The sequence below is a fragment of the Phyllostomus discolor genome, chromosome X (assembly GCF_004126475.2).
Source record: "Phyllostomus discolor isolate MPI-MPIP mPhyDis1 chromosome X, mPhyDis1.pri.v3, whole genome shotgun sequence".
Taxonomy (NCBI): Eukaryota; Metazoa; Chordata; class Mammalia; order Chiroptera; family Phyllostomidae; genus Phyllostomus; species Phyllostomus discolor.
The window spans coordinates 39,088,070-39,114,186 of NC_050198.1; the positions used below are offsets into that span (position 1 = coordinate 39,088,070).

Here is a 26,117-nt window from a genome sequence, read left to right on the forward strand (position 1 = left end):
GGGCGGAGCAGACGATGGGGGAGGTGATCTCACTCCCCCGTCCCCTGGCTTCTCTGCACTCCCCTCCCCCTCCCCTGCGCGCAAGCCCGCCCCGCCCCGCCCCCGCCCCCGCCCCGGCGCATCGGCCGCAAGAGCAGCTTCAGCATCGCAGATGCACTCGGGCTGCGGGTCCGAGGCTGGCGTGCTCGGAGGCTGGGCGGGTAGCTCCATTGGCGGCCGTAGCGCAGGTAAGGCGGGCAGGCCCTCTCTCTCCACCCGGCTGCGGCTGCGATACCCCCAGTCACCCGTCCCAGCCCTACCCAGAGGGGTGAGAGCAGGGAGCGCTGCTCCCCATGGCCCGCGGTCACGGGCGGTGCGGCCAGAGCCCCACCCAGGTGGCACCCGGCTCAGCCCTGCGGACTAGAGCAGGGCGGGGGAAGGAGGGCAGGACCGGAGCCCGACAGGTGAGGGGTACCTGGGCGGCGCCCAAAATGCCGATCTGGGGAGGAACACTGCGGGCGGGGGTGGGGTAGTCAGGCAAGGTCTGTGCTGGCAGGTGGGAGCTGAAGTTGGCACGTCCCTACCGGTGTGTGAGAAAGGGATCACGATGGGGCCTGATGACTCCAGATCGGCTGCCGTGGGGTGTGGCCCTGGGCGTGGCTGCCCCTCTTCCCCAGTCAAGGTCCCGATCCACTGAAATTCGGCCACCAGCGTGGTAGGAAGGGAGGTTGGGTAGGCTGCCCCTGGCAGTGGGGGGAGGGGAGGGAACCAGGCTGGGCGATGCCTGGCCCTCCGCCCCAAGGTGGGGGGGTGGCTTTGTTCTTCTTATTCTTCTTTCGAAACCCCATCCTGGACTCCCCAGGGCTCCCCTTCAAGACTGCATCAGGACCGGGGTCTCCTCCCTAGAGGCGCAGGGTGCGCCTGGAGCCTCAGTTTCTACAGGCTCAGTTTCTGCAGGGTGCATCGAGTGAGATCAGCCTGGGCGCCCACCGGTGTGTGCCTGTGCACATGGTTGTCGAATGTGGGTCCATCAGGTCGAGGGGTGGGAGGGAGGGCATTATTGGCTCAGGGCCGGGGGTTCTGAAAAGCAGGATGCTTAGCTTAGGCACTACCCCTGCCTACTGAAGGCCTTTTTGCCCTTTGCCAAGTCTTCCTACCTCTGTTTGGTTATGGGGTATTTCCCCCTTCCCACGGCAGATTTTGGGAGTCTCTTGGTTGGCAGAGGTTGCAGAGTACCTACAACAACCTGCTGCCCCCTACAGGATATTTGGAGCCCCGCCCATCACTGCCTGTCTTGGGGAGGCAGCCCTAGAGCCATCTGCCCCCACCAAGGAGTGGGGTTTTGGCACCCCCCCCCCCCAGTAGGTGCCCTGCTTCCAGTTAACTCCACCCAGAAGGCAGGAGCTTCTGGGCAGCCCAGTGCCATCTCTGCTGACTCACGTGGCCCTGACAGTGAATACTCCCATCAGCCTTTCTCCCTATAAACTGCTTCTGAGCCACATCTTTCTTGTACCCTGTGGGGCAGCTGGGGCAGGGGCCTGCCTGGGACCTCTCACCTCTGGCCGGCTCTTTACTGTGGACAATGGGATTCAGCTGGGCCTGGCCTCTCACTTGGCACAGCGCCCATACAGCACCAGCATGTGCACCCATGGGTTCCTGAGCCTTTGGGGCTCTTGGTCTTTTTGTGACCACATGGGGAACTCAAGTCAGGTCTGGGACCCTGGAACTCCCAGCTCCTGGCCACTTTTCTATGTTGCATCCTAGTTTTGTTTTATACTTCATGTCTGTGTGTGTGTGTGATCCCAAAGGTGGTACATCTTATTGTGGTACACTTGAAATATACAGAAGAGAACAAAAGAAGTTAAGAATTGCTGGTGATCTGATCATAAAGGGAGAAACCTGCTTAGTGCACCCCAGTCTCAGTCTCCTTGTTTTGCTACCACCTGGTCATGAGAGGCTCCTCCCCTAGTGCTCAGACCCCTGCACAGGACCGAGTGAGCAAAGAGTGGGCACACAGCAGACTGAGGTGGCAGGGACCCCCTTCATGTGCAGTAATGAGCTCCTCCCTGCCCCAGAACTCTGTGGCCCATGGGATGGGCAGTCATTCACTGGGCAGCTGCCTACTGCCAAGTGCCCGCTGGGGTTAGCTCCCGGCAGCCCATGGAAAAGCCAGGAATGAACCAGACTGACACTGTCTTCATCCTCAGGGGGCACACACATTAGTTTTCATTTTTCCTTTATGACTATTCTGAAGGGAAAACAGATGCAGGGAGTAAAGAAGGGCCTTGTTCGAGGCCTACTCCAGTGGATGGCAGCACCCAGGCTGCAGCCCCAACAGCCTCTTTCTGCCACTGAAGTGGGTGCCTCCCGTGGCATGTGCTTTGGCAAAACCAGCTGGGGAGGGTGGAAGAGGCAGCCTCTGTGCCATAACCGCAGTTCCCCAGCCCAGTGACTCTAAACCACAGGTGGCAAACACAAGGCCCGCGGGCCAAATCTGACCCTCCACCTTGTTTTATTCAGTCCGACACCTTGTTTCTACCCGCAGCAGCGCCGAGCTCTCGCTTAACTGTTAAGGAGTAGGTACATGTATACAGTCCTAAAATTACATTCGGCCCTTTGAAGGCAACCCGGAGTCTGATGTGGCTCCTGGTGAAAACGAGTTTGACACCACTGCTCTAGATCCTCAGTCTCTTCCCTGGCTTTGAGTCTCAGCCTTCTTGGCTAGCATAAGAGGGCATGGACTCATTAATCTCCAAGGTCCCTTTCAAGGCAAACAGTCCCTGGTGCCACTGTAAATGGCTGCAGCTGGAAAGAAGCAGTGAGGAAGCCTAGCCCAGCCTCCCTCTTCTGGGCAGTGAGGGCCATGTGGTCTTGCAGAGAGGTCCAGCTTCCAGGAGACCCAAGGTGAAGGAATGATGGAAGCTTTTCCCGATGTCCTTCTTGGGCTAAAGGTCGAAACAGCTCTGGGGTGAGAAGGGGGTGTGGGTGCCCTGGGCCTAGGAGGGGCATGCTCTGGGGAAGAATGGAGTACAAGTGGGAGTCCTGTGCAGAGATCGGTATCCCAGCCAACTGCCCTGCTCCACCAGGACCCCTCTGAATGCCCAGGGCCCTGCCCCACCCTGTGATTCAGACAATGGGGGAGGCAAGAGGTCTGAATCCCCCTTCTAGGGTTCCCAAGCTGGCTGCTGCATTTGCCCTGCCTCCTCCTCCCCTGATTGGGAAGTTTGGGTTTAGGTCCCTGGGTGGGGTCCTGTGCCAATTCTGGACAACCACCTTCTGCTTCTCCATCCTCCTACTCTTCCTGTTAGTCACTGGCTTCTCCATGCGCCCCCCAGGCCATCACCATTCCCCTCCCTGCCCAGTTGGAGTTGCACTGTTAGGGGTGTACCACTCCTCTTCCTCCACTTGCCTCTGCCTGCCCCACCCCTCCTGTAGGTGCCCTGGGCTCTATCTCTCAACTTCCCCTTTTGCCTACCTTCCGTCTCTGCTCCTGTCCTCTTCTGCCTTACCACGTCTCTCATGCCCTGCTCTGTTAAACTTGGCCCCTGCTCTGATCTCTGAGCCCAGCACATGTCCACTGGGCTCCATGACTTTGGGTTGGGCTCAGATCTCCACTGGGGGCCTTGTCTGACCTGGAGGGTGGACAGGGGGTACCTGATGGTCCCCAGCAAGAGGACTGGGGGTGTGTGGAAGGTTAGCAGAGCCAGCCTGCTTTCTCCCCAGATTATCAACAGGATCTTTGTGGTTTCCTAAAGGTTGAAGAGAGGGAGGAGCCTGGAGGGTGGGGAACTTCTCTGCAGGGGGAGGGTCTGGACTGCTGGTCTTTCCAGAAGCTTTTCTTTGTCCAGTACCCCTACCCAAGACCTCAGGAGCTTGCCTGGGTCCTCCTTATTCTCCCCAGGTCATGAAGCTACGAAGGGAGCACTCAGCCACTGTCCTGACACTAATGCCAGTCCTTGGCACTAAATCCAGTATGGACAGCTGTGTTGGCCTTGGATTGGGTGGAACAGGAGGGCAGCAGCAGCATCCTGGGCTTTGTGCACTTGGCCATAGAGGCCTTCTGAGCTGTCTGTCTTGGTGTCAGCCTGGTGGTGGGGCTCAAAGGGAGGGTATGAAGCCCAAGAAGCCTCCTCACCTGAGCTCTCTGATCTAAAACATTCAGAGCCAGACAAACTGGGGGAGGACACCAGGGCTGGAGGTTAGTATGGAAGGCGGCTTTGGGTGTGTGAGTGTGTGTATATTCTTATTTGCATGTGTGGGGATCATATATCTGGTTGCATGTGTGCATTCGTGTGTGTTGGGGGGCAGAGTATGCGCACACAGATCCTTCTATGCCCACATGAGTCCCCTCAGATGCCCCTACTGGGTCTGTGCTAGGAAGGGGTGGGTCTGATGGCAGTGGCTGCAGAGGCTGGCATGCCTAGCTGCACAATGTGGGGCTTCCCGTTGAGGGTTGCCCTCTGGTTCCTCCCCTGGCTGCCTGTGTTCATGCCTTAGGAATGCCTGGGATGACAGAGGCTCCATTGTCCACCCCCAGTCTTCCTGTGCCCCTCTGCCCTTTAACCCTTTGGGAGTGGGGAGCTCTGAGGGGACTGGAGGGGCCTGGCAGTGTCTGAGCCGTTTCTAGGCACCCGCCCCCTCCCCCTTGGAGCCAGGCATCTCAGGACTGGTGGATCTGAACAGCAAACTCAGAGGCATGGGGCTGGTACCTCTTGGTCCCTGCTGGACCCCCTCTGGCCTCTTCACTTTGTTTAGCACCTTCCCTGCATTGCCTGCCTGCTCTGTAGCCTTTGCTGCCCTTGAGTACTGGAGATAGGCCCTGCTAACCCACAGGAACAAGATGTACGTTGCCCCTCTGGCCTGGGGTCTGAAATCCCCTTTAGTGCCAAGTTCATTCCTCAGGTCAGGGGTTTCTGGTCTCATTCAGAGTCCACTTTCCAGAGGCAGAGGAAGGGCTAAGAGGGGATGGGGGTGCAGCTTTTACTATGGGCATCAGTCTCCCCAACTGTATACGGGAAACTTGGCTGTACTGCTGGTATTCTAGGGGCCTGGGAGGCCGGAGTCTTGGCCCCTACTCCGCTGGGGCTCAGTTTCCCTTTCTGCACAGGTAACCAATACAGTCCCTAAGCCCTGACTGGAGAGAGGGACCTTCCAGGTATTTGAAGCCTCTTTGTGCGGGGACCTTGGGGCCTTTGGTTTCAAGAAAGGGGTCAGAGTGACCCAACATTTTGGATAATGGGAGGGGCCCAAGAAATCCACGCTGTCCCTGAGCTGAACTGGGAAAGAATTTTGCCTTCTCTTGGAGAGTCCTTGGATGGCCAGTCGTTTAAAACCCAAGGCCAAGGGATAGGATGGTTTTTGCTCTGGGCTGAGGGTCACATTTTACTTCCCGTGGCCTCATCCCAAGATTTCCCTCCTTGCTTCCCACATTTGCTTGCTCTCTGCCTAGCAAACAGGCCCTTCCCTAGGGCGCAAGACTGCTTGGAGGCCATTCTTATCCAAGCTCCTGGCCCTTGGAAACACATGTTAGGAAACAGAGTCCTTGAGAGATGAGCCGACCCCCAGAGGGAGCCTCTGCCCCATCTAGAACCCCACCCCTGGTGAGCATCAGAGCCAGCTCTGTGACCTTGGACACACTACTCTGTTCCCTGAGCCTCAGTTTCCTCATCTGTAAAATGGGGATAATGATAGCACATCATTCCCCAGGGCAATTTTAAGGATTAAGTGGGTGACGTGTGTAAAAGTGTCCCTGTGTATAAGAGCCCCTGGCATGTGGTAAATGCTACACATGAGTTTATTCAATAAAATGGGGCAGCTGAATGACACAGGGGTGGGGATGGGGTGTAAAGAAAAACTGTCTCTGCCACCGATGGTGAGATTCCCCCTTCCTTCCCCAGTGTAGGCTGTTCTCTTGGCTCTTCTACAAAGGGTTAACCTCTGTCCCACCCCTTCCTCATCCTTTAAGGAGAGTGGTCCTTTACAGGTAAGCTGTGGTTGCCTTGGAGACCTCAGCCTTATAAGGGCTTGAGGGTGTACCTTGGGTTGAGGAGGGGAGAGGCAGGGAGCACAGATAACACAATAGTCCTTTAAGACTTCTGGGCCCCCAAGTACCTCTGGGGGCTCCCACCCATCAGCCTCCTTTATGTATTATCTAAATAACCCATTAGGCTGCAGCAAGCTTTCCTCTAGGCTTCCCTCATCTCTGCCAGTGGAGGGAGCTGGGCTCTGTCTCCATGGAAACCCGCCAGCCACAGCCTGGCGGGGAGGGAGAGAAGGAGCCTTAAAGGAACATAGTGCATGTGATGTAGGTGACACCCACACCCTCATACACACTGACAGGCTTCAAGGGCCCTACCAGTTCTGCTGAGGAGGCATCCCAGGCATGGGTGTCACCACACATGACCCCCAGGCTTAGAAGTATGCAGACCTGGTACCCACACTCTGACCATCACACACCTGGGGCGCTGAGCTCCCAGTCCTGCCCCACTCAGGCCTGCCAGGTCACAGGGCACTGTCATTCCCAACAGACACTGGGCTGGAGGACCTTTTTGTTACTTATCCCTTTGGCAGTTGCATTTTCATCAGATGGGAGGAGCAGAGAGGACTCAAGGCAGGGTGTGGGAGCTTGCAGGCATGTGTCCAGTGAGCACATGCAGGGCGCCCTTAAAGGTGTCTGTGTGTGTGTGTGTGTGTGTGTGTGTGTGTGTGTTCATGTTCAGGGAAGAAAGCAAGCCACCCCAGTCTCAGCCTGACTCCATGTCCTTTCAGATTTTCCCCCGGCAGTGGATAGAGGTAAAGGAAAGGAGTGCCGGGGTGTGGCCAGGGTTGGGGCTCCTTCTGGGGTCCCACTGAGCTCCTCCCTGCAGGCTCCAGTGGGCCTGACCTCACCGACCTCATCTGTTTCAGTGCCTGCCACGCCCTTTCTCTTTGCCAGCCCGTGAGTGGTGTGTGAGGCCCCAGGGGAGGATGAGTTCCCAGCTGGACCCACTGAGGAGCAGCCTGCTTTTGTTGTGCCCTCCCCCAGTACAGTGGTGGGTTTATGCAATGGGCGCACATGCGGGAGTGTGCACTGACACTCACTATTGTGCCTGTGGACTCGTGGGCATCCCCCTGCCAGCCAGGCAGCTGCTCACTCTGTCTTAGCGGCAATCTTGGAAGAATCTACCCTGGTCCTCTGGGTGTTTCTCCCTTCCCCTCTAGGTGAGGGGGGACCTCCACCTGCTCCCTGAGGGCCAGCCAGCAGTGGCCCATTCATCTTGTCTTTTACTAAAACACCCTGCTCCAGTGCCACAAGTAGCCAGGGACCTGCTGCTCTGTCTCTGTCATTGTTGTTGTCATGGGCTTTGTCTGTCTCTGTGGTGCTGGCTCACAGCTTCCCCACTCCACCCTGCTCTTTAGTCTAGCCTGACCTACAAGCCCAAGAAGACCCCCTCCTCTGACTCAGGTCCATCTCTTCTCCTTCCCCACCCCTTGCCTGGCATGTGCCCCAGGGATCAGGACATGAAGGAGGCATCACTAGGCCTGTGTGTATTCACATGCATGCACACACACAGATACACCCCTCACTCTTCTTGCTTGGCCACTTCTCATCAGTGCTTTCTGCAGTTGTCTCCCACCCTTGCACTTCTTTCCCCTCTTCTCTTCCTTTCCTTGCTGCCTGAATCTGTGCTCTGGATTTTTTCATCTTGATTACTGTGGTGGTCCAGCATCTGTCTTTGTCTTCCATTCCCTCCCCCAGCCCCACTTCTCAGCCTCTCTAGCTCCCTCCTGCCTCTTTCTCGCCCTGTCTGTCACCCTTCTGTCTTCCCCAGTCTGCCCCACCTTCACAGACATGGCCTTGGCTCCATCTGTACACCAGCTTGTGGAATACTCCCCCCTCCCTTGCCCCTGGAGGTGCTGATGGGGGTAGGGGGCCTACTGAGCTGACAACCTGAGCTGCTTGCTCTGTAATTGCCAGAGGAATGGTGAGAGATCAGAGACCCAGAAGCAGTGGGAGGAGAGGAGGCAGAGCCCCCTCCCAGCTGTCAGGGAGTTTCTCAACCTGGCTCCTGCCTGTCTCTGAGTGCCCGGGGAAGGTGGCGAGCTGGTTCGAAAATACCAGGAGACTAAAAGAGGTTGGATGTGAGACTGTGGAGCATTGGGGTGGGGCAGAGTGGGAACCAGGAATTTGGCAGTATCGTATTTCCCCTGTGTATTCCCCCAGGGTATACATGCCACACCTCATTTAGGAGCCTAGATTTGGAGGGCAAATGGAGGAGCTGGCATGACAGGGAATGTCATTCCAGCAAATGGAGGACTTAGGCCTCCTCGAGTATAGAAAGGTCCTTCTTTGAGTGCCTTTTCTCTCTTCTCCCTCCCCTTCTCCTCCTAAAACCAGAACACTCAGAGCTCCCAAGGCTGCTGTTTGATCGCTTGCCCTCTGATCTGAGTCTCCTACTGCTTCCTACAGGCCTTGAAGTTGAGGCCAAGGCCGCCTGAGGCCCACCCTGCTTGCACTGGCTTTGTGGGGGAAGGTGGGGGTAGAACAGGTCTGCTGTTGCTCCTCCCTTTTGGGCCCCAGCTCAGCTCCTGAAAGTTAGGAATTGGCCTTGTGTTTGTGACTTCCTCTCCTCCAAGTCATTCCCTTGGCCTTCAGCCCATCCATATTGACCTACTTAGTACTTCTCCACCTCCCCCTGCAGCATTGGGTGAGGGAGTATGAGAGCTCCAAGCTGACTGCTAATCACCACCATCCACTTTCCTTGCTGATTCCCCAGGAAATTTGTATTTGCCACTCTTCATGGGTCACCTTACACAAAACCAATTTGTGGTTCCCGATTGACTCCTGACAGAATCTAAATGTCTTAGCACAGCATTCCAGGCCTCCCCACTCACCTCTCTGGCATTCTGGATGAAGCTTGGTCCCCCCCTTGATAAGGTCCTGGCTGGCACAAGGAGGATGCCCAGAATGGACTTGGTGAGGGCATCCACATGGAGACTCCAGCCTCCAAGTTCTCAGCCACCCAGCATCCTGCTGTTGCCCCTCTTGCACTTTTGCCACTTGCCTTTCTCATACCTTTTCCTGCTTGGAGTCAAAGTGGTCTGTCTTCTTGGGAGTCTATTTCCTCTTCAGGAGCTGAGCCTGCCAGACACAGGAAAGGAGTCAGAAACACTGTCCCAGAACTTTTCCTGGCCCTGGTTTGGAGCAGCTGGAAGTGGGGAGACCATAGTTGCCTCTTTTGCCCCCTGGAGGTCTGAGGGATAGCAGAGAGGTGCTTCCCTCTTTCCCTCCCTCCCTCCTGTCACTTCCTGAGGGCAGGCTTTCTTCCCCCTTGTTTTTTTTTTTAAAAAAAAAACAACAAAACCCCAAAATGTTGAGGAGGAAATGTATCCTCCTCAAGCCCCTTTTCTTGCTTTCCTGTCTCTACTTCCCAAGACCTCCACCCCCGCCATCTTTTGGGGCCTGAACAACATTCAAGGATCAGTAGGCTCTGAAACCCATTAGCAATGAGACTGCAACAAGAGTTCCTCTCCCATACTTGTGTATGCACACAGAAATAGCAGATGTGAGGATACAGTCTACACAGATACAGACACATAAGAAGATACACACGTTCCTGAGTGCAGCCCCCTCCCTGAGAAGGCACATACAAATGTGCTCCTGCATGCACACACAGCCACATAGATAATGTGCACATTTGTCTACATGCAGATCCACATCCACACTCATGCCCACAGGCACCTGCTTGCTGGCACATTGGGAGTTACACAGGGGGACAACATGCACAGAGTGGCCTGTGACATGCCCAGGGGAGCTGACTGGGGCAACAAGTTGGTGCTGGAGAGGCAGTTGATGGGGAAGGCAAAGATAGAGAGTAGGAAAGGAATGGAAAGCAACTTGGAGGCCCAGCCAGTGCTTAGTCTTTCAGAAGTTGGGGGAAAGGGAGGGATGGGGAACGGCCAGCGGCCGGCGGGGCTGGGGGCGGGGCCAGGAGCCCGGCTCGCCCAGATGTTAGTCACTAACAACCATCCGTTCTCTTTTCTCCCTCACCTTTCCCTTCCCTCCTCCCCTCTCCCAGTGCCCCCACCCCAAGCCGCCCACCAGCCCCTTTCCCTCTGGACCAGAGCCTGAGCCAAGTCGGGCCGGCTGTGCCACGCCGGCGCCGCCGGGAAGATGGCCGTGGCGCTGCGGTACTTGTGGCCTCTCCTCCTGTGCAGCCCTTGCTTGCTCATCCAGATCCCCAAGGAATGTGAGTAGCTGGAGGGAACCTTGGCGCCTCGCCTCCCTTCCCTGCCGCTCTTGGCTCCTCTTTATCTTCTAACTCCTCACCTTCTCCCAGTTCCGGACCCTCACCCCTCCTTTCTCGGGCATGGAGTGGGCAGGAGGTACTCAGGACGTTGGGTACCTCTAAGAGAGAACAGGAGGGAAGGCACGGGGTGTGTCAGCACCATGGACAGGGAACAGAGGTGCAGGCAGGCTGGGGCTTTTTCAGCACCGCGGACAGCGGATTTGACGTTGGACCCGCCTCCTTGGGTCACCTCTGTGCTCTCCCTTGACCCGTCCCACCCTTCCACAACCCCCCTCCCCCAGGGGTGTGGCAGTCGGGAGAATGGGGCTGTCCCCAGTGCTCAACAAGCTTGTGCAAAGGCCTGGATTCAAGTCTTGATTGCATTTGATGGATAATCTCATCTTGAGTCCTTGTAGCCTGTGAACTGAGATAGGAAAAGATACCTTACAAAAAGCTCAGCAAGTTTCTGGATCCTAACAATTTGATGTGTAGTTATGTGGTGGGTCGGGGGGTGGGGCTGCTGGAGCATTACACTTGTGGGGAATCACAGGTAGGTGTGGGGGTGTTTGGGAGTGTAGCTAGAGGTTTGTCACCGACCATGAGTATTTGTGTATGTTTGTAAGTTAGACAGACTGTATATTTGTATGTGTGAATATGTGTGGCTTTGATTGACTAAGTGTGGGTCCTCAGTGTGATTCCTGAGTGTGATTTTGATTTCCTATATGAGTGAGCTTGTGAGTCAGCAGAACTGTTACTGGTCAGGTTTGTGAAGGTCTGTAGGTATTTGACTGTTAACTTTTGATTGTAGTGGGTCTTGTGTGCATGTGAGTGGGGCCACATGTGAGTACCTGTTTGTGTGTGGGGGGTGTTTTACTGGGATGGTCTTTTCTGCTGAGTGTGAACAGGAGATGCAACCACTGCTGTAAGTGGCTGTTGGGCTTCAGTGAGGGACATTTCACAAAGTAACATTTGTGTATCTTGAGCCTGCTCCCTCCATAGCTCTAATCCCTTCCCTCTCCCACCTTATCACCTTTGTCTCTGAGACTGGACACTGAGGAGGTCAGTGTCCCTGAGAGATGAGCTGGGGCTAGGATTGATGAATGGGACAGGGGCCGAAGGAGGTGGGTATAGAGGGCACCTGGCATTGGGCGGCAGTGAGGGTCTAGAGGAGGTGGCAAGAGGCTGACAGAACAAAGGTTGGAGTGTCCCCATAGATACACACATGGAGGTCCATGCAGTCATGCCTATGCGGATTCCCCCACCTACAGATGGACATGGATGCATGCGTGCATAGACACAGACAAGCCACCTGTATCCAGCCAGGCACAGAGATACAGAAGGGACAGACACCCAGAGAGGGCCCATAAGAGGCACACAGACATGCATACATATGCACACCCACAAAAGTGAGGGGTGTACACACAAAGGAACAATCATCCACACAGACGCCGAGGCAGGTATATAGCATGTAAACTGAATGCAAATATGCACATACACAGCCTTCGGATGTGCTCTGGCAAGACACACCCCTGTACAAGTATACTGGTGGACATGGACAAACATACTGCAGTACATCCTGGGGCATCCACACATGTACCCAGTCTCACACTTTTGCACATTCACACACACTTCCTACTTCCATCTCCATCTCCTCTCAGTTGCTTTTCAGGTCTTACCCTGGGCATCGGCCCACCCTGCTACCACACAGCCTGGGCCATCTGGCGGCTGTGTCTTGAATGGAGAGGCAGGGAAATTTTGGAGAAAGGCAGGAGTGAGGAAAGAGAAGTAGGCTAAAGACCATGGCAGTTCCAAGGCTTCCCTGGCCACTGGCTGGCACTTGGCATTAACCCCGATGCAATATGGCCTCCACCTCAGGCTCAATCCCCAGCCATTCCAGGCCCCTTTGTCTCCTCCTGCTTTCTCCACCCAGTGAGTTTTTCCCTACCCTATAGTCCCTGTCCTCATCTTTTGCTCTTGGGCTCCTACACTGGCCCCTCCCCAGCTCAGGGCTCTCTCTGCAGTGTCCCCAGGGAGCCTCCTTCTCTCTCCTGGGGACTCTTACACTGAGGTCTTCTGCAGACACAAAGCTTTCAGAAGCAGCCAACTGCTCCCTTCCCTGCTCTGCCTCCCCTCCCTCTCCCCACTCCACACAGCCACCCTGGCAAGTGCTGGGCTGAGTCCTGCAGCTGAGTAGTGGCTCTGGCCTCAGCCCCAGGGAGCTTGGTGGCAGACTGGGAGGAAGGAAGGGGAGAAAACGAAGGCTGTATCAGCCCTGCGGGCAATAGAAACTCAGATACAGCTGGGCCTTTGGGAGGGTTTCACAGGGAGGGGGCAGCTGGGTTCTGAAGGCTGGGCCTGGGTAATTGAAAACACTGAGCTTTACTAATTGGATTAGGAGGGAAGTGGGCAAGAGCAGGGGAGGGTGCGATGGCTGTCGGCTGTCTGCCTCCCAACCTTCCCAGGCATCCTGGGTGGGGTGGGGGTCAGTTCTGCAGGCCTTGCCAGGGAGATGCAAGTGTCTATCCAAAGTGGACTCCTTGTTAAGGCACCAATTTTCTCTCCCCTTGCCCTCTGGGGTCTGGCTCCCCTTGGGCATGGCCCTACTCCTGAACCGGTGATCTGGGCTCTGTCCTGTCCTGGGTCTTGACCTGCCACAGCTCCAGCCTGTCATGTGCCTCCCTGGCTGCTATACCACCACAGCCTCCTCTCCCAAACTCCCCTTCCCCAGGGGGTCCGCACACGCTCACTTCTTCCCCTGCCATCAGGCCCCTGCTGGGGCTGTGTGTCAGCATTTCTCTCTGCTTTCTTCCTTGCTGCCTGGATTTCTCAGATGAAGGATACCACGGTAAGTTGGGCAGTAAGGTGGGGGAGAGTGGAAGTGTGTTCTGGAAGGTCAGGGAGGGAGGGAGGGAAAGAGGGGGTGCCAGCAAGTTCCCCGCCTTCCCCTCTCCCTGTGTGCCATGTGAGCTGCTGGTTGCTGTCTTTTCTGGCTCTTGGGTCCTTGTCTCAAGCTGGAGGCCCAGCTCAGCCTCTCCTGCTCCCGCTGTCTCACCTGTGAGGGCTTTGTTCTGTCACTGCCCTGGCCTGGCTTGGCTCGCTCACTCTTGCCATTTCTTTCTGGTGCTCTGATCTCTCCCTGTAACTTCGCTCTCCTTTCGCTCTGAGGGGTTTGTCCTTGGTTTCTACGTTATTTTTTAGAGAGAGGGGGAGGAAGGGACTAAGAGAGGGAGAGAAACATCAGTGTGTGGTTGCCTCTCACATGGCTTCCACTGGGGCCCTGGCCCGCAACCCAGGCAAGTGCCCTGACTGGGAATCGAACCGGTGACCCTTTGGTTGGCAGTCCGGCACTCAGTCCACTGAGCCACACCAGCCAGGGCTGTATGTCCTTGGTTTTTTGTTATCTCTCTCTCTTTTTTTTCTTCCACACACTTTGCCTCTCTGGCTTCATCTCTGTCCTTTAGGCATCTTTATAACTTTTGTTGCTCTTTTCTCAGTTCTGTCTCTTTGTACATTTGTTCCATATCCCCTTCTGTCTCTTCATGCCCCACGTGCCTATGGTTAGGCTTGTTGGTTTCTGTAGCTTATTCAACCTCTTCCTCTATCCTCATGGCCCTGGAGACTCTAGGGGCTCTTCCAGACCCTGCTTCTCTCATGGTGGCATGGGGGTTGAGGGTGTGGTGTCATCCTCACCACTACTCTCCCCATCCTGTCCCCAGTGATGGAGCCACCTGTCATCACAGAACAGTCTCCACGGCGCCTGGTTGTCTTCCCCACAGATGACATCAGCCTAAAGTGTGAGGCCAGTGGCAAACCCGAAGTTCAGTGAGTGGCCTTCATCCTCGAAGCCATATTGTTGACTGTTGACCTCAATCTCTAATCCTCACACCTCCCAGGCCTCCCAACTTCTTTTTCTCTTAATATTTTATTTATTTATTTTTAGACAGAGTAGAAGGGAGGGAGAAAGAGAGAGAGGGAAACATCAATGTGTGGTTGCCTCTTGTGTGCCCCCCCCCCCCCGCCGGGGACCTGGCCCACAACCCAGGCACTTGCCCTGACTGGGAATTGAACCGGTGACCCTTTGGTTGCAGACCAGTGCTCAATCCACTGAGCCACACCAGCTAGGTGTTGCCTCCCAACTTCTGAGCCCAGAAGCCGCAGATCTCCCTCATCACCTTTCGTCCTTGCCCTGCCCTAGCCTATCCCAGGGGCCCCTGGCTGCTATTGCCCTTGCCTCTGGCCTATTCCAGCTCCTGACCCAGGTTCTAAGGCCTCAGTCCTCTGAGTCCTTTTCTGCCCACAGGTTCCGCTGGACTCGGGATGGCATCCACTTCAAACCCAAGGAGGAACTGGGTGTGACTGTGCACCAGGCACCCCACTCTGGCTCCTTCATCATCACCGGCAACAACAGCAACTTTGCCCAGAGATTCCAGGGCACCTATCGCTGCTTTGCCAGCAATAAGCTGGGCACTGCCATGTCCCACGAGATCCAGCTTATGGCTGAGGGTACGAGGCATCGCAGGGATGGGAGAAAGGCCTGGGGCACATGAGAAGGTCCCTGATGAGGTCTCAGGGACCTTGTGTGGGAGCTTGTGGGCTCAGGCTTGTTGGCTGACAGAGTGCGTGGAGGGTTGATTCTCTGCCTGCATTGTCCCTCCCTCTTGCCTGCCCTGTCTCTGTCTGAGTCATTGCCTGGGCTTGGGCTTCTGTCCCCTTTCCATCTCTGCAGTCCCATTTCCTTCTCCACCACCCTTTGGTCATCTCTCTCCACTTCCCCCACCACTCACTCTGTCTCCTTCCCTCTGCTTCCCCTCCTCCCTCCCTCCTGTTCCTTCTCTCCATCTCCAACCTGGCCCCTTTGGCTCTGCCTTTATCTGTGTCACCCTTTCCCTGGGGTTTTCCCTCTACATTACATCCTCCCTGAGCTTTCTGCCTCCCAAGCTTGCTCCTCTCCTCTCTCTGCCCCTCTGGTTACCTTGGGAACTGTTGCCATGGTTTCTGTGTCAGGATGATGGAAGGGTCTGTGATTCCCGCATCCCTCCACAGCTCCCCTCCCCCACTGCTGCACCTCAGCATCCCCCCACCCATCCTTGTCCTGTCCTGGGGGTGGGAGCTGAGAATTGTGGAGGGTTAACCCTTTACAGCCATCTGGCCTGTCCATCCTCTCTTTCATGAAGTACCAGTCTCAACCCAGAGCCCAGAAAAAAACCGAAGTCTCTGCCTCCCTTTATGTGACCTTCTTCATGGCTGGTCCTCTCACACTCACGGTTATTCCTCTACTTTTCCCCTGCCTTAGCCTGTCTTGATCAGGAAGGGAGTTGGGACCCATCCTGCTGGCCTCTCTGTCTCTTCTAGGTGCTCCGAAGTGGCCAAAGGAGACAGTAAAACCTGTTGAGGTAGAGGAAGGAGAGTCAGTGATTCTGCCTTGCCACCCTCCACCCAGTGCAGAGCCGCTCCGGATCTACTGGATGAACAGCAGTGGGTGCCCACCAGGGGCTGCTACCTGGAGTGGGGGTGCCAGTGGGCATGTCTTCCTGGACTGGGGGGAGGGTCCTAACCTCTGCTTCTTTGCCCCCCACCCCCACAGAGATCTTGCACATCAAACAGGATGAGCGGGTGACAATGGGCCAGAATGGCAACCTCTACTTTGCAAATGTGCTCACCTCGGACAACCACTCAGACTACATCTGCCATGCCCACTTCCCTGGCACTCGGACAATCATTCAAAAGGAACCTATTGACCTTCGTGTCAAAGCCAGTGAGTCCCAAAGGCTCTGACACACCCCCACTCCTCTCTGACCTTCAGGCCTGGTCCATTGCCTAGATAAGAGGAGCTCAGGCTTCTTTGAGAACAGTTTGGCTCCCACTTCAACCCTACCCAGACCCCTTCCTAGGTGGCAAGAGCAGAGATGGGGTCCTCCCTTTAGCAGAGGAGAAAACTGAGACCCCAGGGGCTCATTGAAGTGCCCAGAGTCACCCACTCCCTTGCTCCTCACAGCCAACAGCATGATCGACAGGAAGCCACGCCTTCTCTTCCCCACCAATGCCAGCAGCCATCTGGTGGCCTTGCAGGGACAGCCATTGGTTCTGGAGTGTATCGCTGAGGGCTTGTGAGTCTAGGAGCCCTGGGTGGGGTGGGGCAGGGTCCCTGTCAAGGGGTAGGACTCAGCAGCCCTGTCCTCTCTCTTTTCCACTCTCCTCTTGACTATGGCCCTGGGCAGCCCCACCCCCACCATCAAGTGGTTGCGCCCAAGTGGCCCCATGCCAGCCAATCGAGTCACCTATCAGAACCACAACAAGACTCTGCACCTGCTGGATGTGGGCGAGGAGGACGACGGCGAGTACCATTGCCTGGCTGAAAACTCACTGGGCAGTGACCGGCATTCTTACTATGTCACCGTGGAGGGTATGGCACCTATGCTGGGCTTGACCCCTGCCCCATTGCAAGGCTCCCAAAAATGACCTCTGGGGACTACAGTCTTCAATGCCCACCCTCACAGGGAGGGATGTGGAGGCGGGGGTTCTAGGCCATGAGAAGAGCTGGCTGCGGGCTCAGGGTGAATGTCCTCTTCCTTGAAGCTGCCCCATACTGGCTGCACAAGCCCCAGAGCCATTTGTATGGACCAGGGGAGACTGTTCGCCTGGACTGCCAAGTGCAGGGCCGGCCCCAACCAGAGGTCACCTGGAGAATCAACGGGATCCCTGTGGAGGGTGAGAGGGCCTTGGGCAGGGGCAGGGAACGTGGGGAGCCCTGGAAAATGGGAGAGGAAGAGGAGGGTGAGAAAGGGTCTCAGTGTGGCTTACTGCTCTGCTCTGGCCCTCCGGCCTACCTGCTGCATACGCAGAGCTGGCCAAGGACCAGAAGTACCGGATCCAGCGTGGAGCCCTGATCCTGAGCAATGTGCAGCCCAGTGACACAATGGTGACCCAGTGTGAAGCCCGAAACCGGCACGGGGTCCTGTTGGCCAATGCCTACATCTACGTCGTCCGTGAGTGCCAGCAAGCGAGGCCTGCCTGCCTTCCCTTCTGTGCCTCATAAACCCCAGTCCATCCCTGCAACTTACCAAACATGGCCATGGGGCCAACTCATCCAGCAACTAGTTTGTCTACCACAGCTGCCTTTCTTCTCTCCAGGCCCCTCACCACATCTCTCATCTCTTGCTTATCCTCACAACAGCAGGGCAGGGGATGTGGAGGAAGGGCAGATGAAGAAGCAGCCTCAGAGAGAAGTCTGGCCCATTCCATGTCATCCTGACCAGGATGTGCCCAAGGCCCACCATGGTGGCTCCTCTCTGGGAGCCTTGGGGAAGGTGGGGGCTGGACTAGGAAGGTTTTCAACAAGGGCTAGACTGTCAGTGGGACCTCAAATAATTGGTAAAACTTGGGTGGCTGGGATAGGGAGGCACATCTGAGGCAGAGAGAGGCTCAGCCTGGTGGGGCCTGAGCTGGGCAAAGGGAAGCAAGATGGACAGGGCTTCCCTGCCCAGCCCTGAATCTGCCCCCTGTGCTGTTCCCCGTGACTCCTCCTCCTCCAGAGCTGCCGGCTAAGATCCTGACCCCAGACAATGAGACTTATTTGGCCGTTGAAGGCAGCACTGCCTACCTTCTTTGCAAGGCCTTCGGAGCCCCTGTGCCCAGCGTCCAGTGGTAAGTGCCCCCACCCCAGTAGGGGTGGTCTAACCCATCTTCTGGCCTAGGAAGCCAGGAAGGGCAGGGGATGCTTCGGTGGGGTCTGTGTCAGGCCCACACTGCTTATACTAGGCTGGACAAGGAAGGAAGGACCGTGCTACAGGATGAACGCTTCTTCCCCTACACCAACGGGACCCTGGGCATTCGAGACCTCCAGGCCAACGACACAGGATACTACTTCTGTCAGGCTGCAAATGACCAAAACAATGTTACCATTGTGGCGAACCTGCAGGTCAAAGGTTAGGTGACCACCCCCCTGTGATGAACACTTCCAGGAGGGATGGTCTCTAGAGGACACCAGAATGACCCTTCGTTCCCCTCATTGCCCTCAGATGCCACTCAGATCATACAGGGACCACGGAGCACAATCGAGAAGAAAGGCTCAAGAGTGACATTCACCTGCCAGGCCTCCTTTGACACCTCCTTGCAGCACAACATCACCTGGCGCAGAGATGGTCACAGACTCCAGGAGCTTGGGGACAGTGACAAGTGCGGGCCCAGCCCCAACCAGGGCTCAGTGGAAGGGGGTAGTGTGGGACAAGCAGAATGTCTAGACCTCTTGGTCTTATCCGTGGGGGCAGCACCCCTGCTTTGAGGGAGAAGGTTCTGGCAGGAGAAAGAAGGGAAGGAGCAGAGCACAGATGGTAGAAAGTGGTGGGTCCACTGGGAGCATAAGGACAAGCATCCCTTTTTCCCCTTCCCACCAGGTACGTCATAGATGATGGGCAACTGGTCATCAACAGCCTGGACTATAGCGACCAGGGCAACTACAGCTGTGTGGCCAGCACAAAGCTGGATGTGGTGGAAAGCAGGGCAGAACTCCTGGTGGTGGGTGAGTCCTAGGGTGGTAGCAGGCGGGTGGCCTGGAGGCATGGGGGGCACAAGCCTTCAAGCACAGGGTCCTAGATTCACATTACAGGGCCCTTTTGAGCTGGGGGTTGGGTCTTCTGGCTCGAGCATGGGCCAGAGAACCCACCCTCTGTGGCCCTCAGGAAGCCCTGGGCCCGTACCTCAGCTGGAGTTGTCCGATCGTCACCTGCTGAAGCAGAGCCAGGTTCACCTGTCTTGGAGACCCGCTGATGACCACAACGCCCCCATTGAGAGTAAGAGGCCTGAGCATGATGCCACTACTTCCCCAACTGCCACCCCTAGCTAGCCCTCCCTCGGAGCCCTGGATTGGTGATTGCCACCTTACTGGGGCTCGAGGTTCCTCATGCAAGTCCAAGAATACCAGTTGCCTTGGGCGCTCCCTCGGGGAGAGCCAGACTTGTACCCCCAATACCCCTTCCCCATGCCACACACTGATAACTGTTGCCCATTTGCTTCTTTTGACAGAGTATGACATTGAATTTGAAGACAAGGAGAGGGCTCCTAAGAAATGGTACAGTCTGGGCAAGGTGCCTGGAAACCAGACCTCCACCACCCTCAAGCTGTCACCTTATATCCACTACACCTTTAGAGTTACTGCCATCAACAAATATGGCCCTGGGGAACCCAGCCCAGCCTCTGAGACTGTGGTCACACCTGAGGCAGGTGAGCCACCTGGGAGGGGGCCTCAGATGCCAGAGTCCCTAGGCTCTGTGAGGAGGGTTTGCAGAGGTGACTGTGCCCAAGGTTCCTCTGCTTTTAGGTTTCCAGAGGCAGCTGAGGGGCAGGGTTCCTTCAGGGCCATTGGTTTTCCAGGGCCAGAATGGGCCATTCCTTCCTTGGGCCTCAGACTTGGTCCTGTTGGCCAATGCCTACACCTATGTTGTCCATGAGTGCCAGCAAACAAGGCCTGCCTGCCTTTACTTCTGTGCCTCATAACCGCCAGTCCATCTCTGCAGCTCACCAGGCAAGGCCATAGGGCCAACTCAGCCAGCAACTGGTTTGTCTATCACTGCTGCCTTCCTTCTCTCCAGGGCCCTTCACCCAATCTCTTGTTCACAACAGCAGGGAAGGGGGTGTGGGGTCCTCAGCAGGAGCCTACAGCATTGATGTGTTAACAACACATTACTTTCCAGCCCCTGAGAAGAACCCCGTGGATGTGAAGGGGGAAGGGAACGAGACCAACAATATGGTCATCACTTGGAAGGTGAGGGGGCCTGGGCTGAGCTTACCCCTGGACATTAGGCCAGGACCCACATGTTTGCTGCTCCCCCTGGCTATGCTAAACACCAGAGGATGACTGGGGATGTGAGGCTGGGTCACGGGAGGGGGCTGCTCTTGGCTGACCACCTCCTCTTCTGCTCCCCCCCTGCAGCCACTCGGGTGGATGGACTGGAACGCTCCCCAGGTTCAGTACCGTGTCCAGTGGCGCCCTCAGAGGGTGCAAGGGGCTTGGCAAGAACAGATCGTGAGCGATCCCTTCTTGGTGGTGTCCAACACCTCTACCTTTGTGCCCTATGAGATCAGGGTCCAGGCCATCAACAGCCAGGGCAAAGGCCCTGAGCCCCAGGTCACCATTGGCTACTCCGGGGAAGACTGTGAGTAGCGGGTGTGGGAGCCTGCATGTGCCTTCATAGCCCACTCCCCTCCCACTGTGCACCCAGTCCCTACCTCTCAATAGTGCATTTCTTAGGAGTAAGAATATTGTTTTACTCTTACGTAACCAAAGTGCCATTATGGAAGTCCAGAAAGTTACCATCGATATATTTCTCTAGTTGACAGCTGATATTCCAATTGTATCAATCAGTGCTGCCTTTTCCCCCTGTCCAGGGTCCAGTCCAGGATCCCACATCGGGTCTAGATGTTCTACTGCTTTCCTGCCCTTGAATCTGGAACATTACCAGATGTTCATTTTGATCACCTGGTCAAGATGTTCTCTAGTCACTCATCCCTGTAACTACTGTTTTCTGCCTTTGCAACTAACTAATAAACAGCCTGCAGGGAGAGACCCTGAGACCATACAAATACCCTGCCCCTCTAACTGCCTGTCCCCCATAGAGCATCCAAATCCATCTTCCACCCAAGGGAGGGCTCTGGGCTGGCCTCAGGATGCCACAGGCCCTCATCCATGTAACTGGCTGTTTCCAGATCCCCAGGCAAGACCTCAGCTGGAAGACATCAAAATCCTCAACTCAAGCACCGTGCTGGTCAAGTGGTGGCCTGTGGATCCAGCCCAGGTCAAGGGCCACCTCCGCGGATACAATGTAAGGGTCCAAAGTGTGGAAGTTGGGGTGATCCCCAGGGTGAGGTATGAGGCCATCAAGAGTGAGAAAGGATTGGAGATGGGCCTCTGCCACCTGTCAGCTGCTCTTCTGGAGGTCCTTGGGTTGTAAGGAAAAGGTTTCCTTTGAGGGCAGCAGGTAGCATGTACCAGACATCCCTGCTGGATGTCTTCTGCCTCTATGGGGTGTGCTGTCCACCTGCAGGTGACGTACAGTTGGGAGGAGAGTCAGCAGAAACACAGCAAGAATCAGGTCCACAGAGGCCATGTGGTGGTGCCCGCCAACACCACCAGCACCACCCTGGGTGGCCTGCGGCCCTATAGCTCCTACCATCTGGAGGTGCAGGCTTTTAACAGCCGGGGACTGGGGCCTGCCAGCCAGATGACTTTCAGTACCCCAGAGGGAGGTGAGCTTTGCACTGTGCACCCCTGTCCCAGCCCCTCTTCCCTGTCCCAGAGTGAGCCTGGGTGAGGACTTGCTGCTTGTTTCTGCCCTGCAGTGCCTGACCACCCGAAGGCACTGCACCTGGAGTGCCAGTCCAATACCAGCCTGCTGCTATGCTGGGAACCTCCGGAGAGCCCCAATGGCGTGCTCACTGGCTACGTGCTGTCCTACTATCCGTGTATGTATGTTGCAGGGCCCAGAGCCCCAGCCCAGCCTGACCAGGAGAAGGAGGGGAGCAGGGATGGGGATAGAGCTGTCTGTCAAAGCTGACTCCCGCCTTGCCTGTCCTTGCAGTGGATGATGGGAGTAAGGAGCAGTTGTCCTTAAACCTTTCCGACCCTGAGCTACGGACACACAACCTGACCAACCTGAGCCCCCACGTGCGGTACCGCTTCCTGTTGCGGGCCACCACGAAGGAGGGCCCTGGTGAGGCCTTCGTGCAGGAAGGAGGCACCATGGCCTTATCTGGTAAGGTGGAAGGGCTGAGGAGGCCCCACCAGGCAGCCAGGCCCAAGAGGGTGAACCTTGAGCTGCCTCGAGGTCCCATACCTTCCTGTTGCTCCCCAGAGACCCCAGATTTTGGCAACATCTCAGCCATGGCCGGCGAGAATTACAGTGTGATTTCCTGGGTCCCCAAGGAGGGCCAGTGCAACTTCACATTCCAGATTTCGTTCAAAGCCCAGGGTGGTGAGCACAAATGGGGCCTCTGGGGGGGAAGGTGCTCTGGGTCCAGAGCGACTGGGGGTTATGTGGAGCCAGGGTGCTGCCTAGCACTTCCATTTATCCCCATGGACCTCTTGTCCCTGCAGATGAGAAGACGCCCCCTTATCTCCTGCCACAGAATGTCAACTATAGCCAGAAGACCTACACGCAGTGGGACTTGCAGCCTGATACTTACTATGAGATCCGTCTGTTCAAGGAGATGATGTTCCTGCACCAAATGGCTGTGAAGACCAATGGCACTGGTGAGGCCCCAGGGAGCTTCCTTCTGTCCCTGGCTCAGCAACCACTGCCCCAGGCCACGTGCCATGACTCCTCTCTTCTTCCAGAATCTGGGTGCCCCTTGGCCCAAGACAGAAGTCCAGGGCCCTGAGATGGCCCATTTTAGTAACCTTCTATTTTAACTGTTGCTAAGGCAATCATTTTGTCAGAAAGCCTTCCTTCCTGCCCCCTGTTCTCCAGACGGTCCCCCTCATGCGTCAACTGCATGCACACCTCAGCCCTAGGTCATCACCCCCCACTGGGCCTTCTGTTGTCTGTGAGCCAGGCCTGCCCCTGCCACTGCCCATTCCTTGAGGGCAGAGGGGTTGTGACAAAAGTGAGGCCTGCCCACGAGGCCATGAATCTGGGGGCATGGGCTTGGGCAGAGGGTCTGCAGTGCCCAGGGGCTCTGTCTCACCCGGGACTGGGCTTCTCCCCACCAGGCCGAGTGAGACTCCCTCCCCCCGGCTTTGCCACTGAAGGCTGGTTCATTGGCTTCGTCAGCGCCATCATTCTCTTGCTCCTCATCTTGCTCATTCTCTGCTTTATCAAGCGCAGCAAGGGTGGCAAGTACTCAGGTAACCCTGACCCTAGGCCACCCTATATCCCTTCCACAAGTCCTCCCTGGTCCCTGAGCCTCAAGCAGGATGGCATGAGCATGTTGGGGGCAGGCAGGGGACCGGAGGAAATGGCAGCCAGGGGACTGGAGAAAATGGCAGCCAGGCCTGTGTAGGGTGAGTGCTACCCCCTTGAAAGTTTCCTGGCTTCTGAGAGCTGCCGAGACGGTGCTGGGGGCACTCAGAGCACAGAGGGAGAGCCTCACCTATGACCCCTGCTGGGGGATGGGGCCCAGTGTCCAGAGACAGGCTGGGGCCGGAGAAGAAGCCGGCTCTTCTCTGTGTGTCTTCAGTGAAGGATAAGGAGGACACCCAGGTGGACTCTGAGGCCCGGCCAATGAAGGATGAGACCTTCGGAGAGTACAGGTGAGCTGGGGGTAGAAGCATTGCCAGCCAACTGCCCAGCACCACCCCTGCTTTCATATCTGACCCTGTCTTTCTCTCTTCCCTGTGCTGCTGGGTGACATCAGGTCCCTGGAGAGGTAAGGCAGGGGTGGTGGGAAGATACTGTCCAACCCCTATGGCAGGGACCCTCCTGTGGACACTGTGCTTGGGAGTTCCACTGGCCCCCACTCGCCAAACTCTGTGCTCCCCTAGCCTTCTGACCTGGCAGCTCCCTGTTTCAGACAAGCCAACACCTCCAACTCCTGTGCACACTGACACCTAGCTTCTAGGCCTGCCTGTCACTTTCCTGACTACCCCTCTCTGAGATCTGTATGGGCTAACAGCTGGATAGGTGCTCCTGTCTGGCTCACTTACAGGCAAGCAGCCAGGGCCCATGAGCACCCCAGGCTTCCTCCATGAGGCCAGCACCTGTCAGCGCTTGCTGGGCTCCACTGGGCAGCCTCCCACTCCCGCTCTCCCTCTGCCCCTTCAGCGACAATGAAGAGAAGGCCTTTGGCAGCAGCCAGCCATCCCTCAATGGAGACATCAAACCCCTGGGCAGTGACGACAGCCTGGCTGACTATGGGGGCAGCGTGGACGTCCAGTTCAATGAGGATGGCTCCTTCATTGGCCAGTACAGCGGCAAGAAAGAGAAGGAGGCAACAGGAGGCAACGACAGCTCAGGGGCTGCCTCCCCCATTAACCCTGCAGGGACCTTGGAGTAGTGGGGTCCAGCCAGGCAAGGTGCAGCCCAGGGCCAGGCAGGCCACAGTGGAGTCAGAGGCCAAGACCCCCACAGCCAGCCCGATGACTGTTCTGGGCCCCTGACCTTGAGACTGAGGCCCCTTCTTGTCTCCAACAGGCCTTACCCCACCTTCTGGCCCTGGGCCAGTGGGAGGCTTCGGTTGGGAGCAGAAGAGAGGAGCTCACTGCCTAATTCCTTTATGACTACCCACACCCCACTTTATTGCCAAAACCCAGCTGCACCCCTTGTTGGGCACACACTGCTTTGCTCCAGCTCGGGGGCTGGCTGATCACTCACACATCAGGAGCCTTCAGGTGCTGCCTTACCAGCCTTTGGGCAGACAGAGGCTGTGGTGGTCGGGGAGGGGAAATGGAGATGGCCCCAGAGGGGTCTCCCAGATGCTGCCTGGTGGGATCTCTTCAGGACCAGGATTGGCACCTTCTTCCCTGGCCACTTCTTGGCCAGCCTGGCTGGGACTGAGGATAGAGTTTGGCCACCATCTGCTCTCTTTCCTTTGCCATCTCTGCTCCAACCGGGATGGGCACTGGGTAAGCTGACCATGGGTGCAGAGGAGGCCATGTGGAGAGCCCAGAGCCCCCACTTGCCAGTATCACCCTCCCGCTGCCCACCCACCCTGCGGCTGGCTTTCAGGAGCTCCATACACACGCTGCCTTCAGTACCCATCAGACAACATCCAAGTGGCCTCCATCACTGCCAGGCTGTGAGGTGGGCACACCTCTTTCCCACTGCCCCTGGTACCTGCCTCTCCCACCTGCTACCACACTCTAGGACCCCTTAGCAGCCCTGCCACCCCCCAGTCTGAACAGTTTCCTTCCTCAGCCTTCGCCTCTGCCCACCTTGGGAATGTAAATACACCATGACTTTGGAAGTTCCTACCCTTGCCCTTTCCCCATATGCCACTAGTGTGTAGGCAGATGTCTGAGTCTCTAGGTGGTTTCTAGGTTTTATAGCAATTAGCTTTGATGATCCCATCCCAGGAAAGATAAAAACAGACAAAAAACAAAACAAAAGGAAAGATGGGTTCTCCCAGCTCTGCTGTGCTCCTGCCAGCAGCCTCTGTCTTCCTGTCTGCCTTTGCTTGGTCTGTTGATGAGCCCTTTACAAAAAACAAAAATATATATATATATGTACATAAATATCAGAATTATAACAGGCAAATAAAGACCTGGAAACAAAGAGGAACTGTTGTCATTTTACAGAACACGACTTCCCTGCCAGCTCCCTCATTGCTTGCCATAGGCCAACTCATCCCTCCCTTTCCAAGGTTTGCTGCTGGCTCCTCTTGCACCTGCTGGCCTCCAAAGCAGCTCTGGTCTGTCCCCACCATTGGATTTCTCATTCCCACAGTGAGGCAGGTACTGGAGCAGAGTATGGCCTGGGTCCATGAGCGTCTTCCTTGTCTAATGTGACATAACCTTTGAGTGCCTATCTGGCTCCTGGCTTCAATACCCAGATGGAGTAGACCTCTGTCGGTGCCCAGCCCTTGGAACCAGTATGTATTTTGAATGGCTACACATAAACCTCAAGTGGACCCTTGGGCACTTAGCCTGCCTTGGGAACTCCTGAGTCAGTGTGTTCCTTGGCTGTCCCAGGTGAGGGCCATGGAGCTTTTCCTTTCCCCTGGCCTTTGCAGGCCTTTGTCTCATTAACTGAGTGAGTAGAAAGCATCAGAAGAGAATTTGTTTTCCCACCATCAAATCTGTCCCTGAAGCTCTGCCCTCCCCTGGCCCAGCCCCTGTGGGTGAGCCGCAGTCCATTGAGGTCAGCCCCTCTACCTGGGCACCAAGTCCCACCCCTGTGACCCACTCGAGGACTGCTCTGCTGTGATTTGCTTCTCTTTTTC

At 56.3% G+C, this 26,117-nt stretch overlaps 1 protein-coding gene across 7 annotated transcripts; it reads left to right on the plus strand.

Moving 5' to 3' along the window:
- The first annotated feature begins 94 nt into the window (after window positions 1-94).
- L1CAM (L1 cell adhesion molecule) lies at window positions 95-25,368 on the plus strand. 7 transcript variants are annotated; one of them, XM_036016298.1, is made up of 30 exons: window positions 95-227; window positions 10,038-10,208; window positions 13,078-13,092; window positions 13,964-14,069; window positions 14,548-14,750; window positions 15,600-15,722; window positions 15,832-16,002; window positions 16,243-16,354; window positions 16,466-16,650; window positions 16,824-16,955; window positions 17,090-17,233; window positions 17,780-17,891; window positions 18,006-18,172; window positions 18,266-18,422; window positions 18,641-18,765; window positions 18,926-19,036; window positions 19,269-19,466; window positions 19,937-20,007; window positions 20,176-20,398; window positions 20,949-21,064; window positions 21,287-21,488; window positions 21,582-21,704; window positions 21,821-21,994; window positions 22,094-22,213; window positions 22,336-22,491; window positions 22,951-23,085; window positions 23,361-23,490; window positions 23,595-23,606; window positions 24,002-24,252; window positions 24,371-25,368. In XM_036016298.1, the coding sequence occupies exons 2-29, from the start codon at window positions 10,133-10,135 to the stop codon at window positions 24,231-24,233; spliced, it is 3,831 nt and encodes a 1,276-aa protein (XP_035872191.1). In that variant the 5' UTR covers window positions 95-227; window positions 10,038-10,132; the 3' UTR covers window positions 24,234-24,252; window positions 24,371-25,368. The 7 variants fall into 7 exon arrangements, with proteins under 7 accessions (XP_035872191.1, XP_035872190.1, XP_028378679.1 ...); XM_036016297.1 differs by having other exon boundaries at window positions 24,002-25,368; XM_028522878.2 differs by having other exon boundaries at window positions 23,418-23,490; window positions 24,002-25,368.
- Window positions 25,369-26,117: the final 749 nt, after the last annotated feature.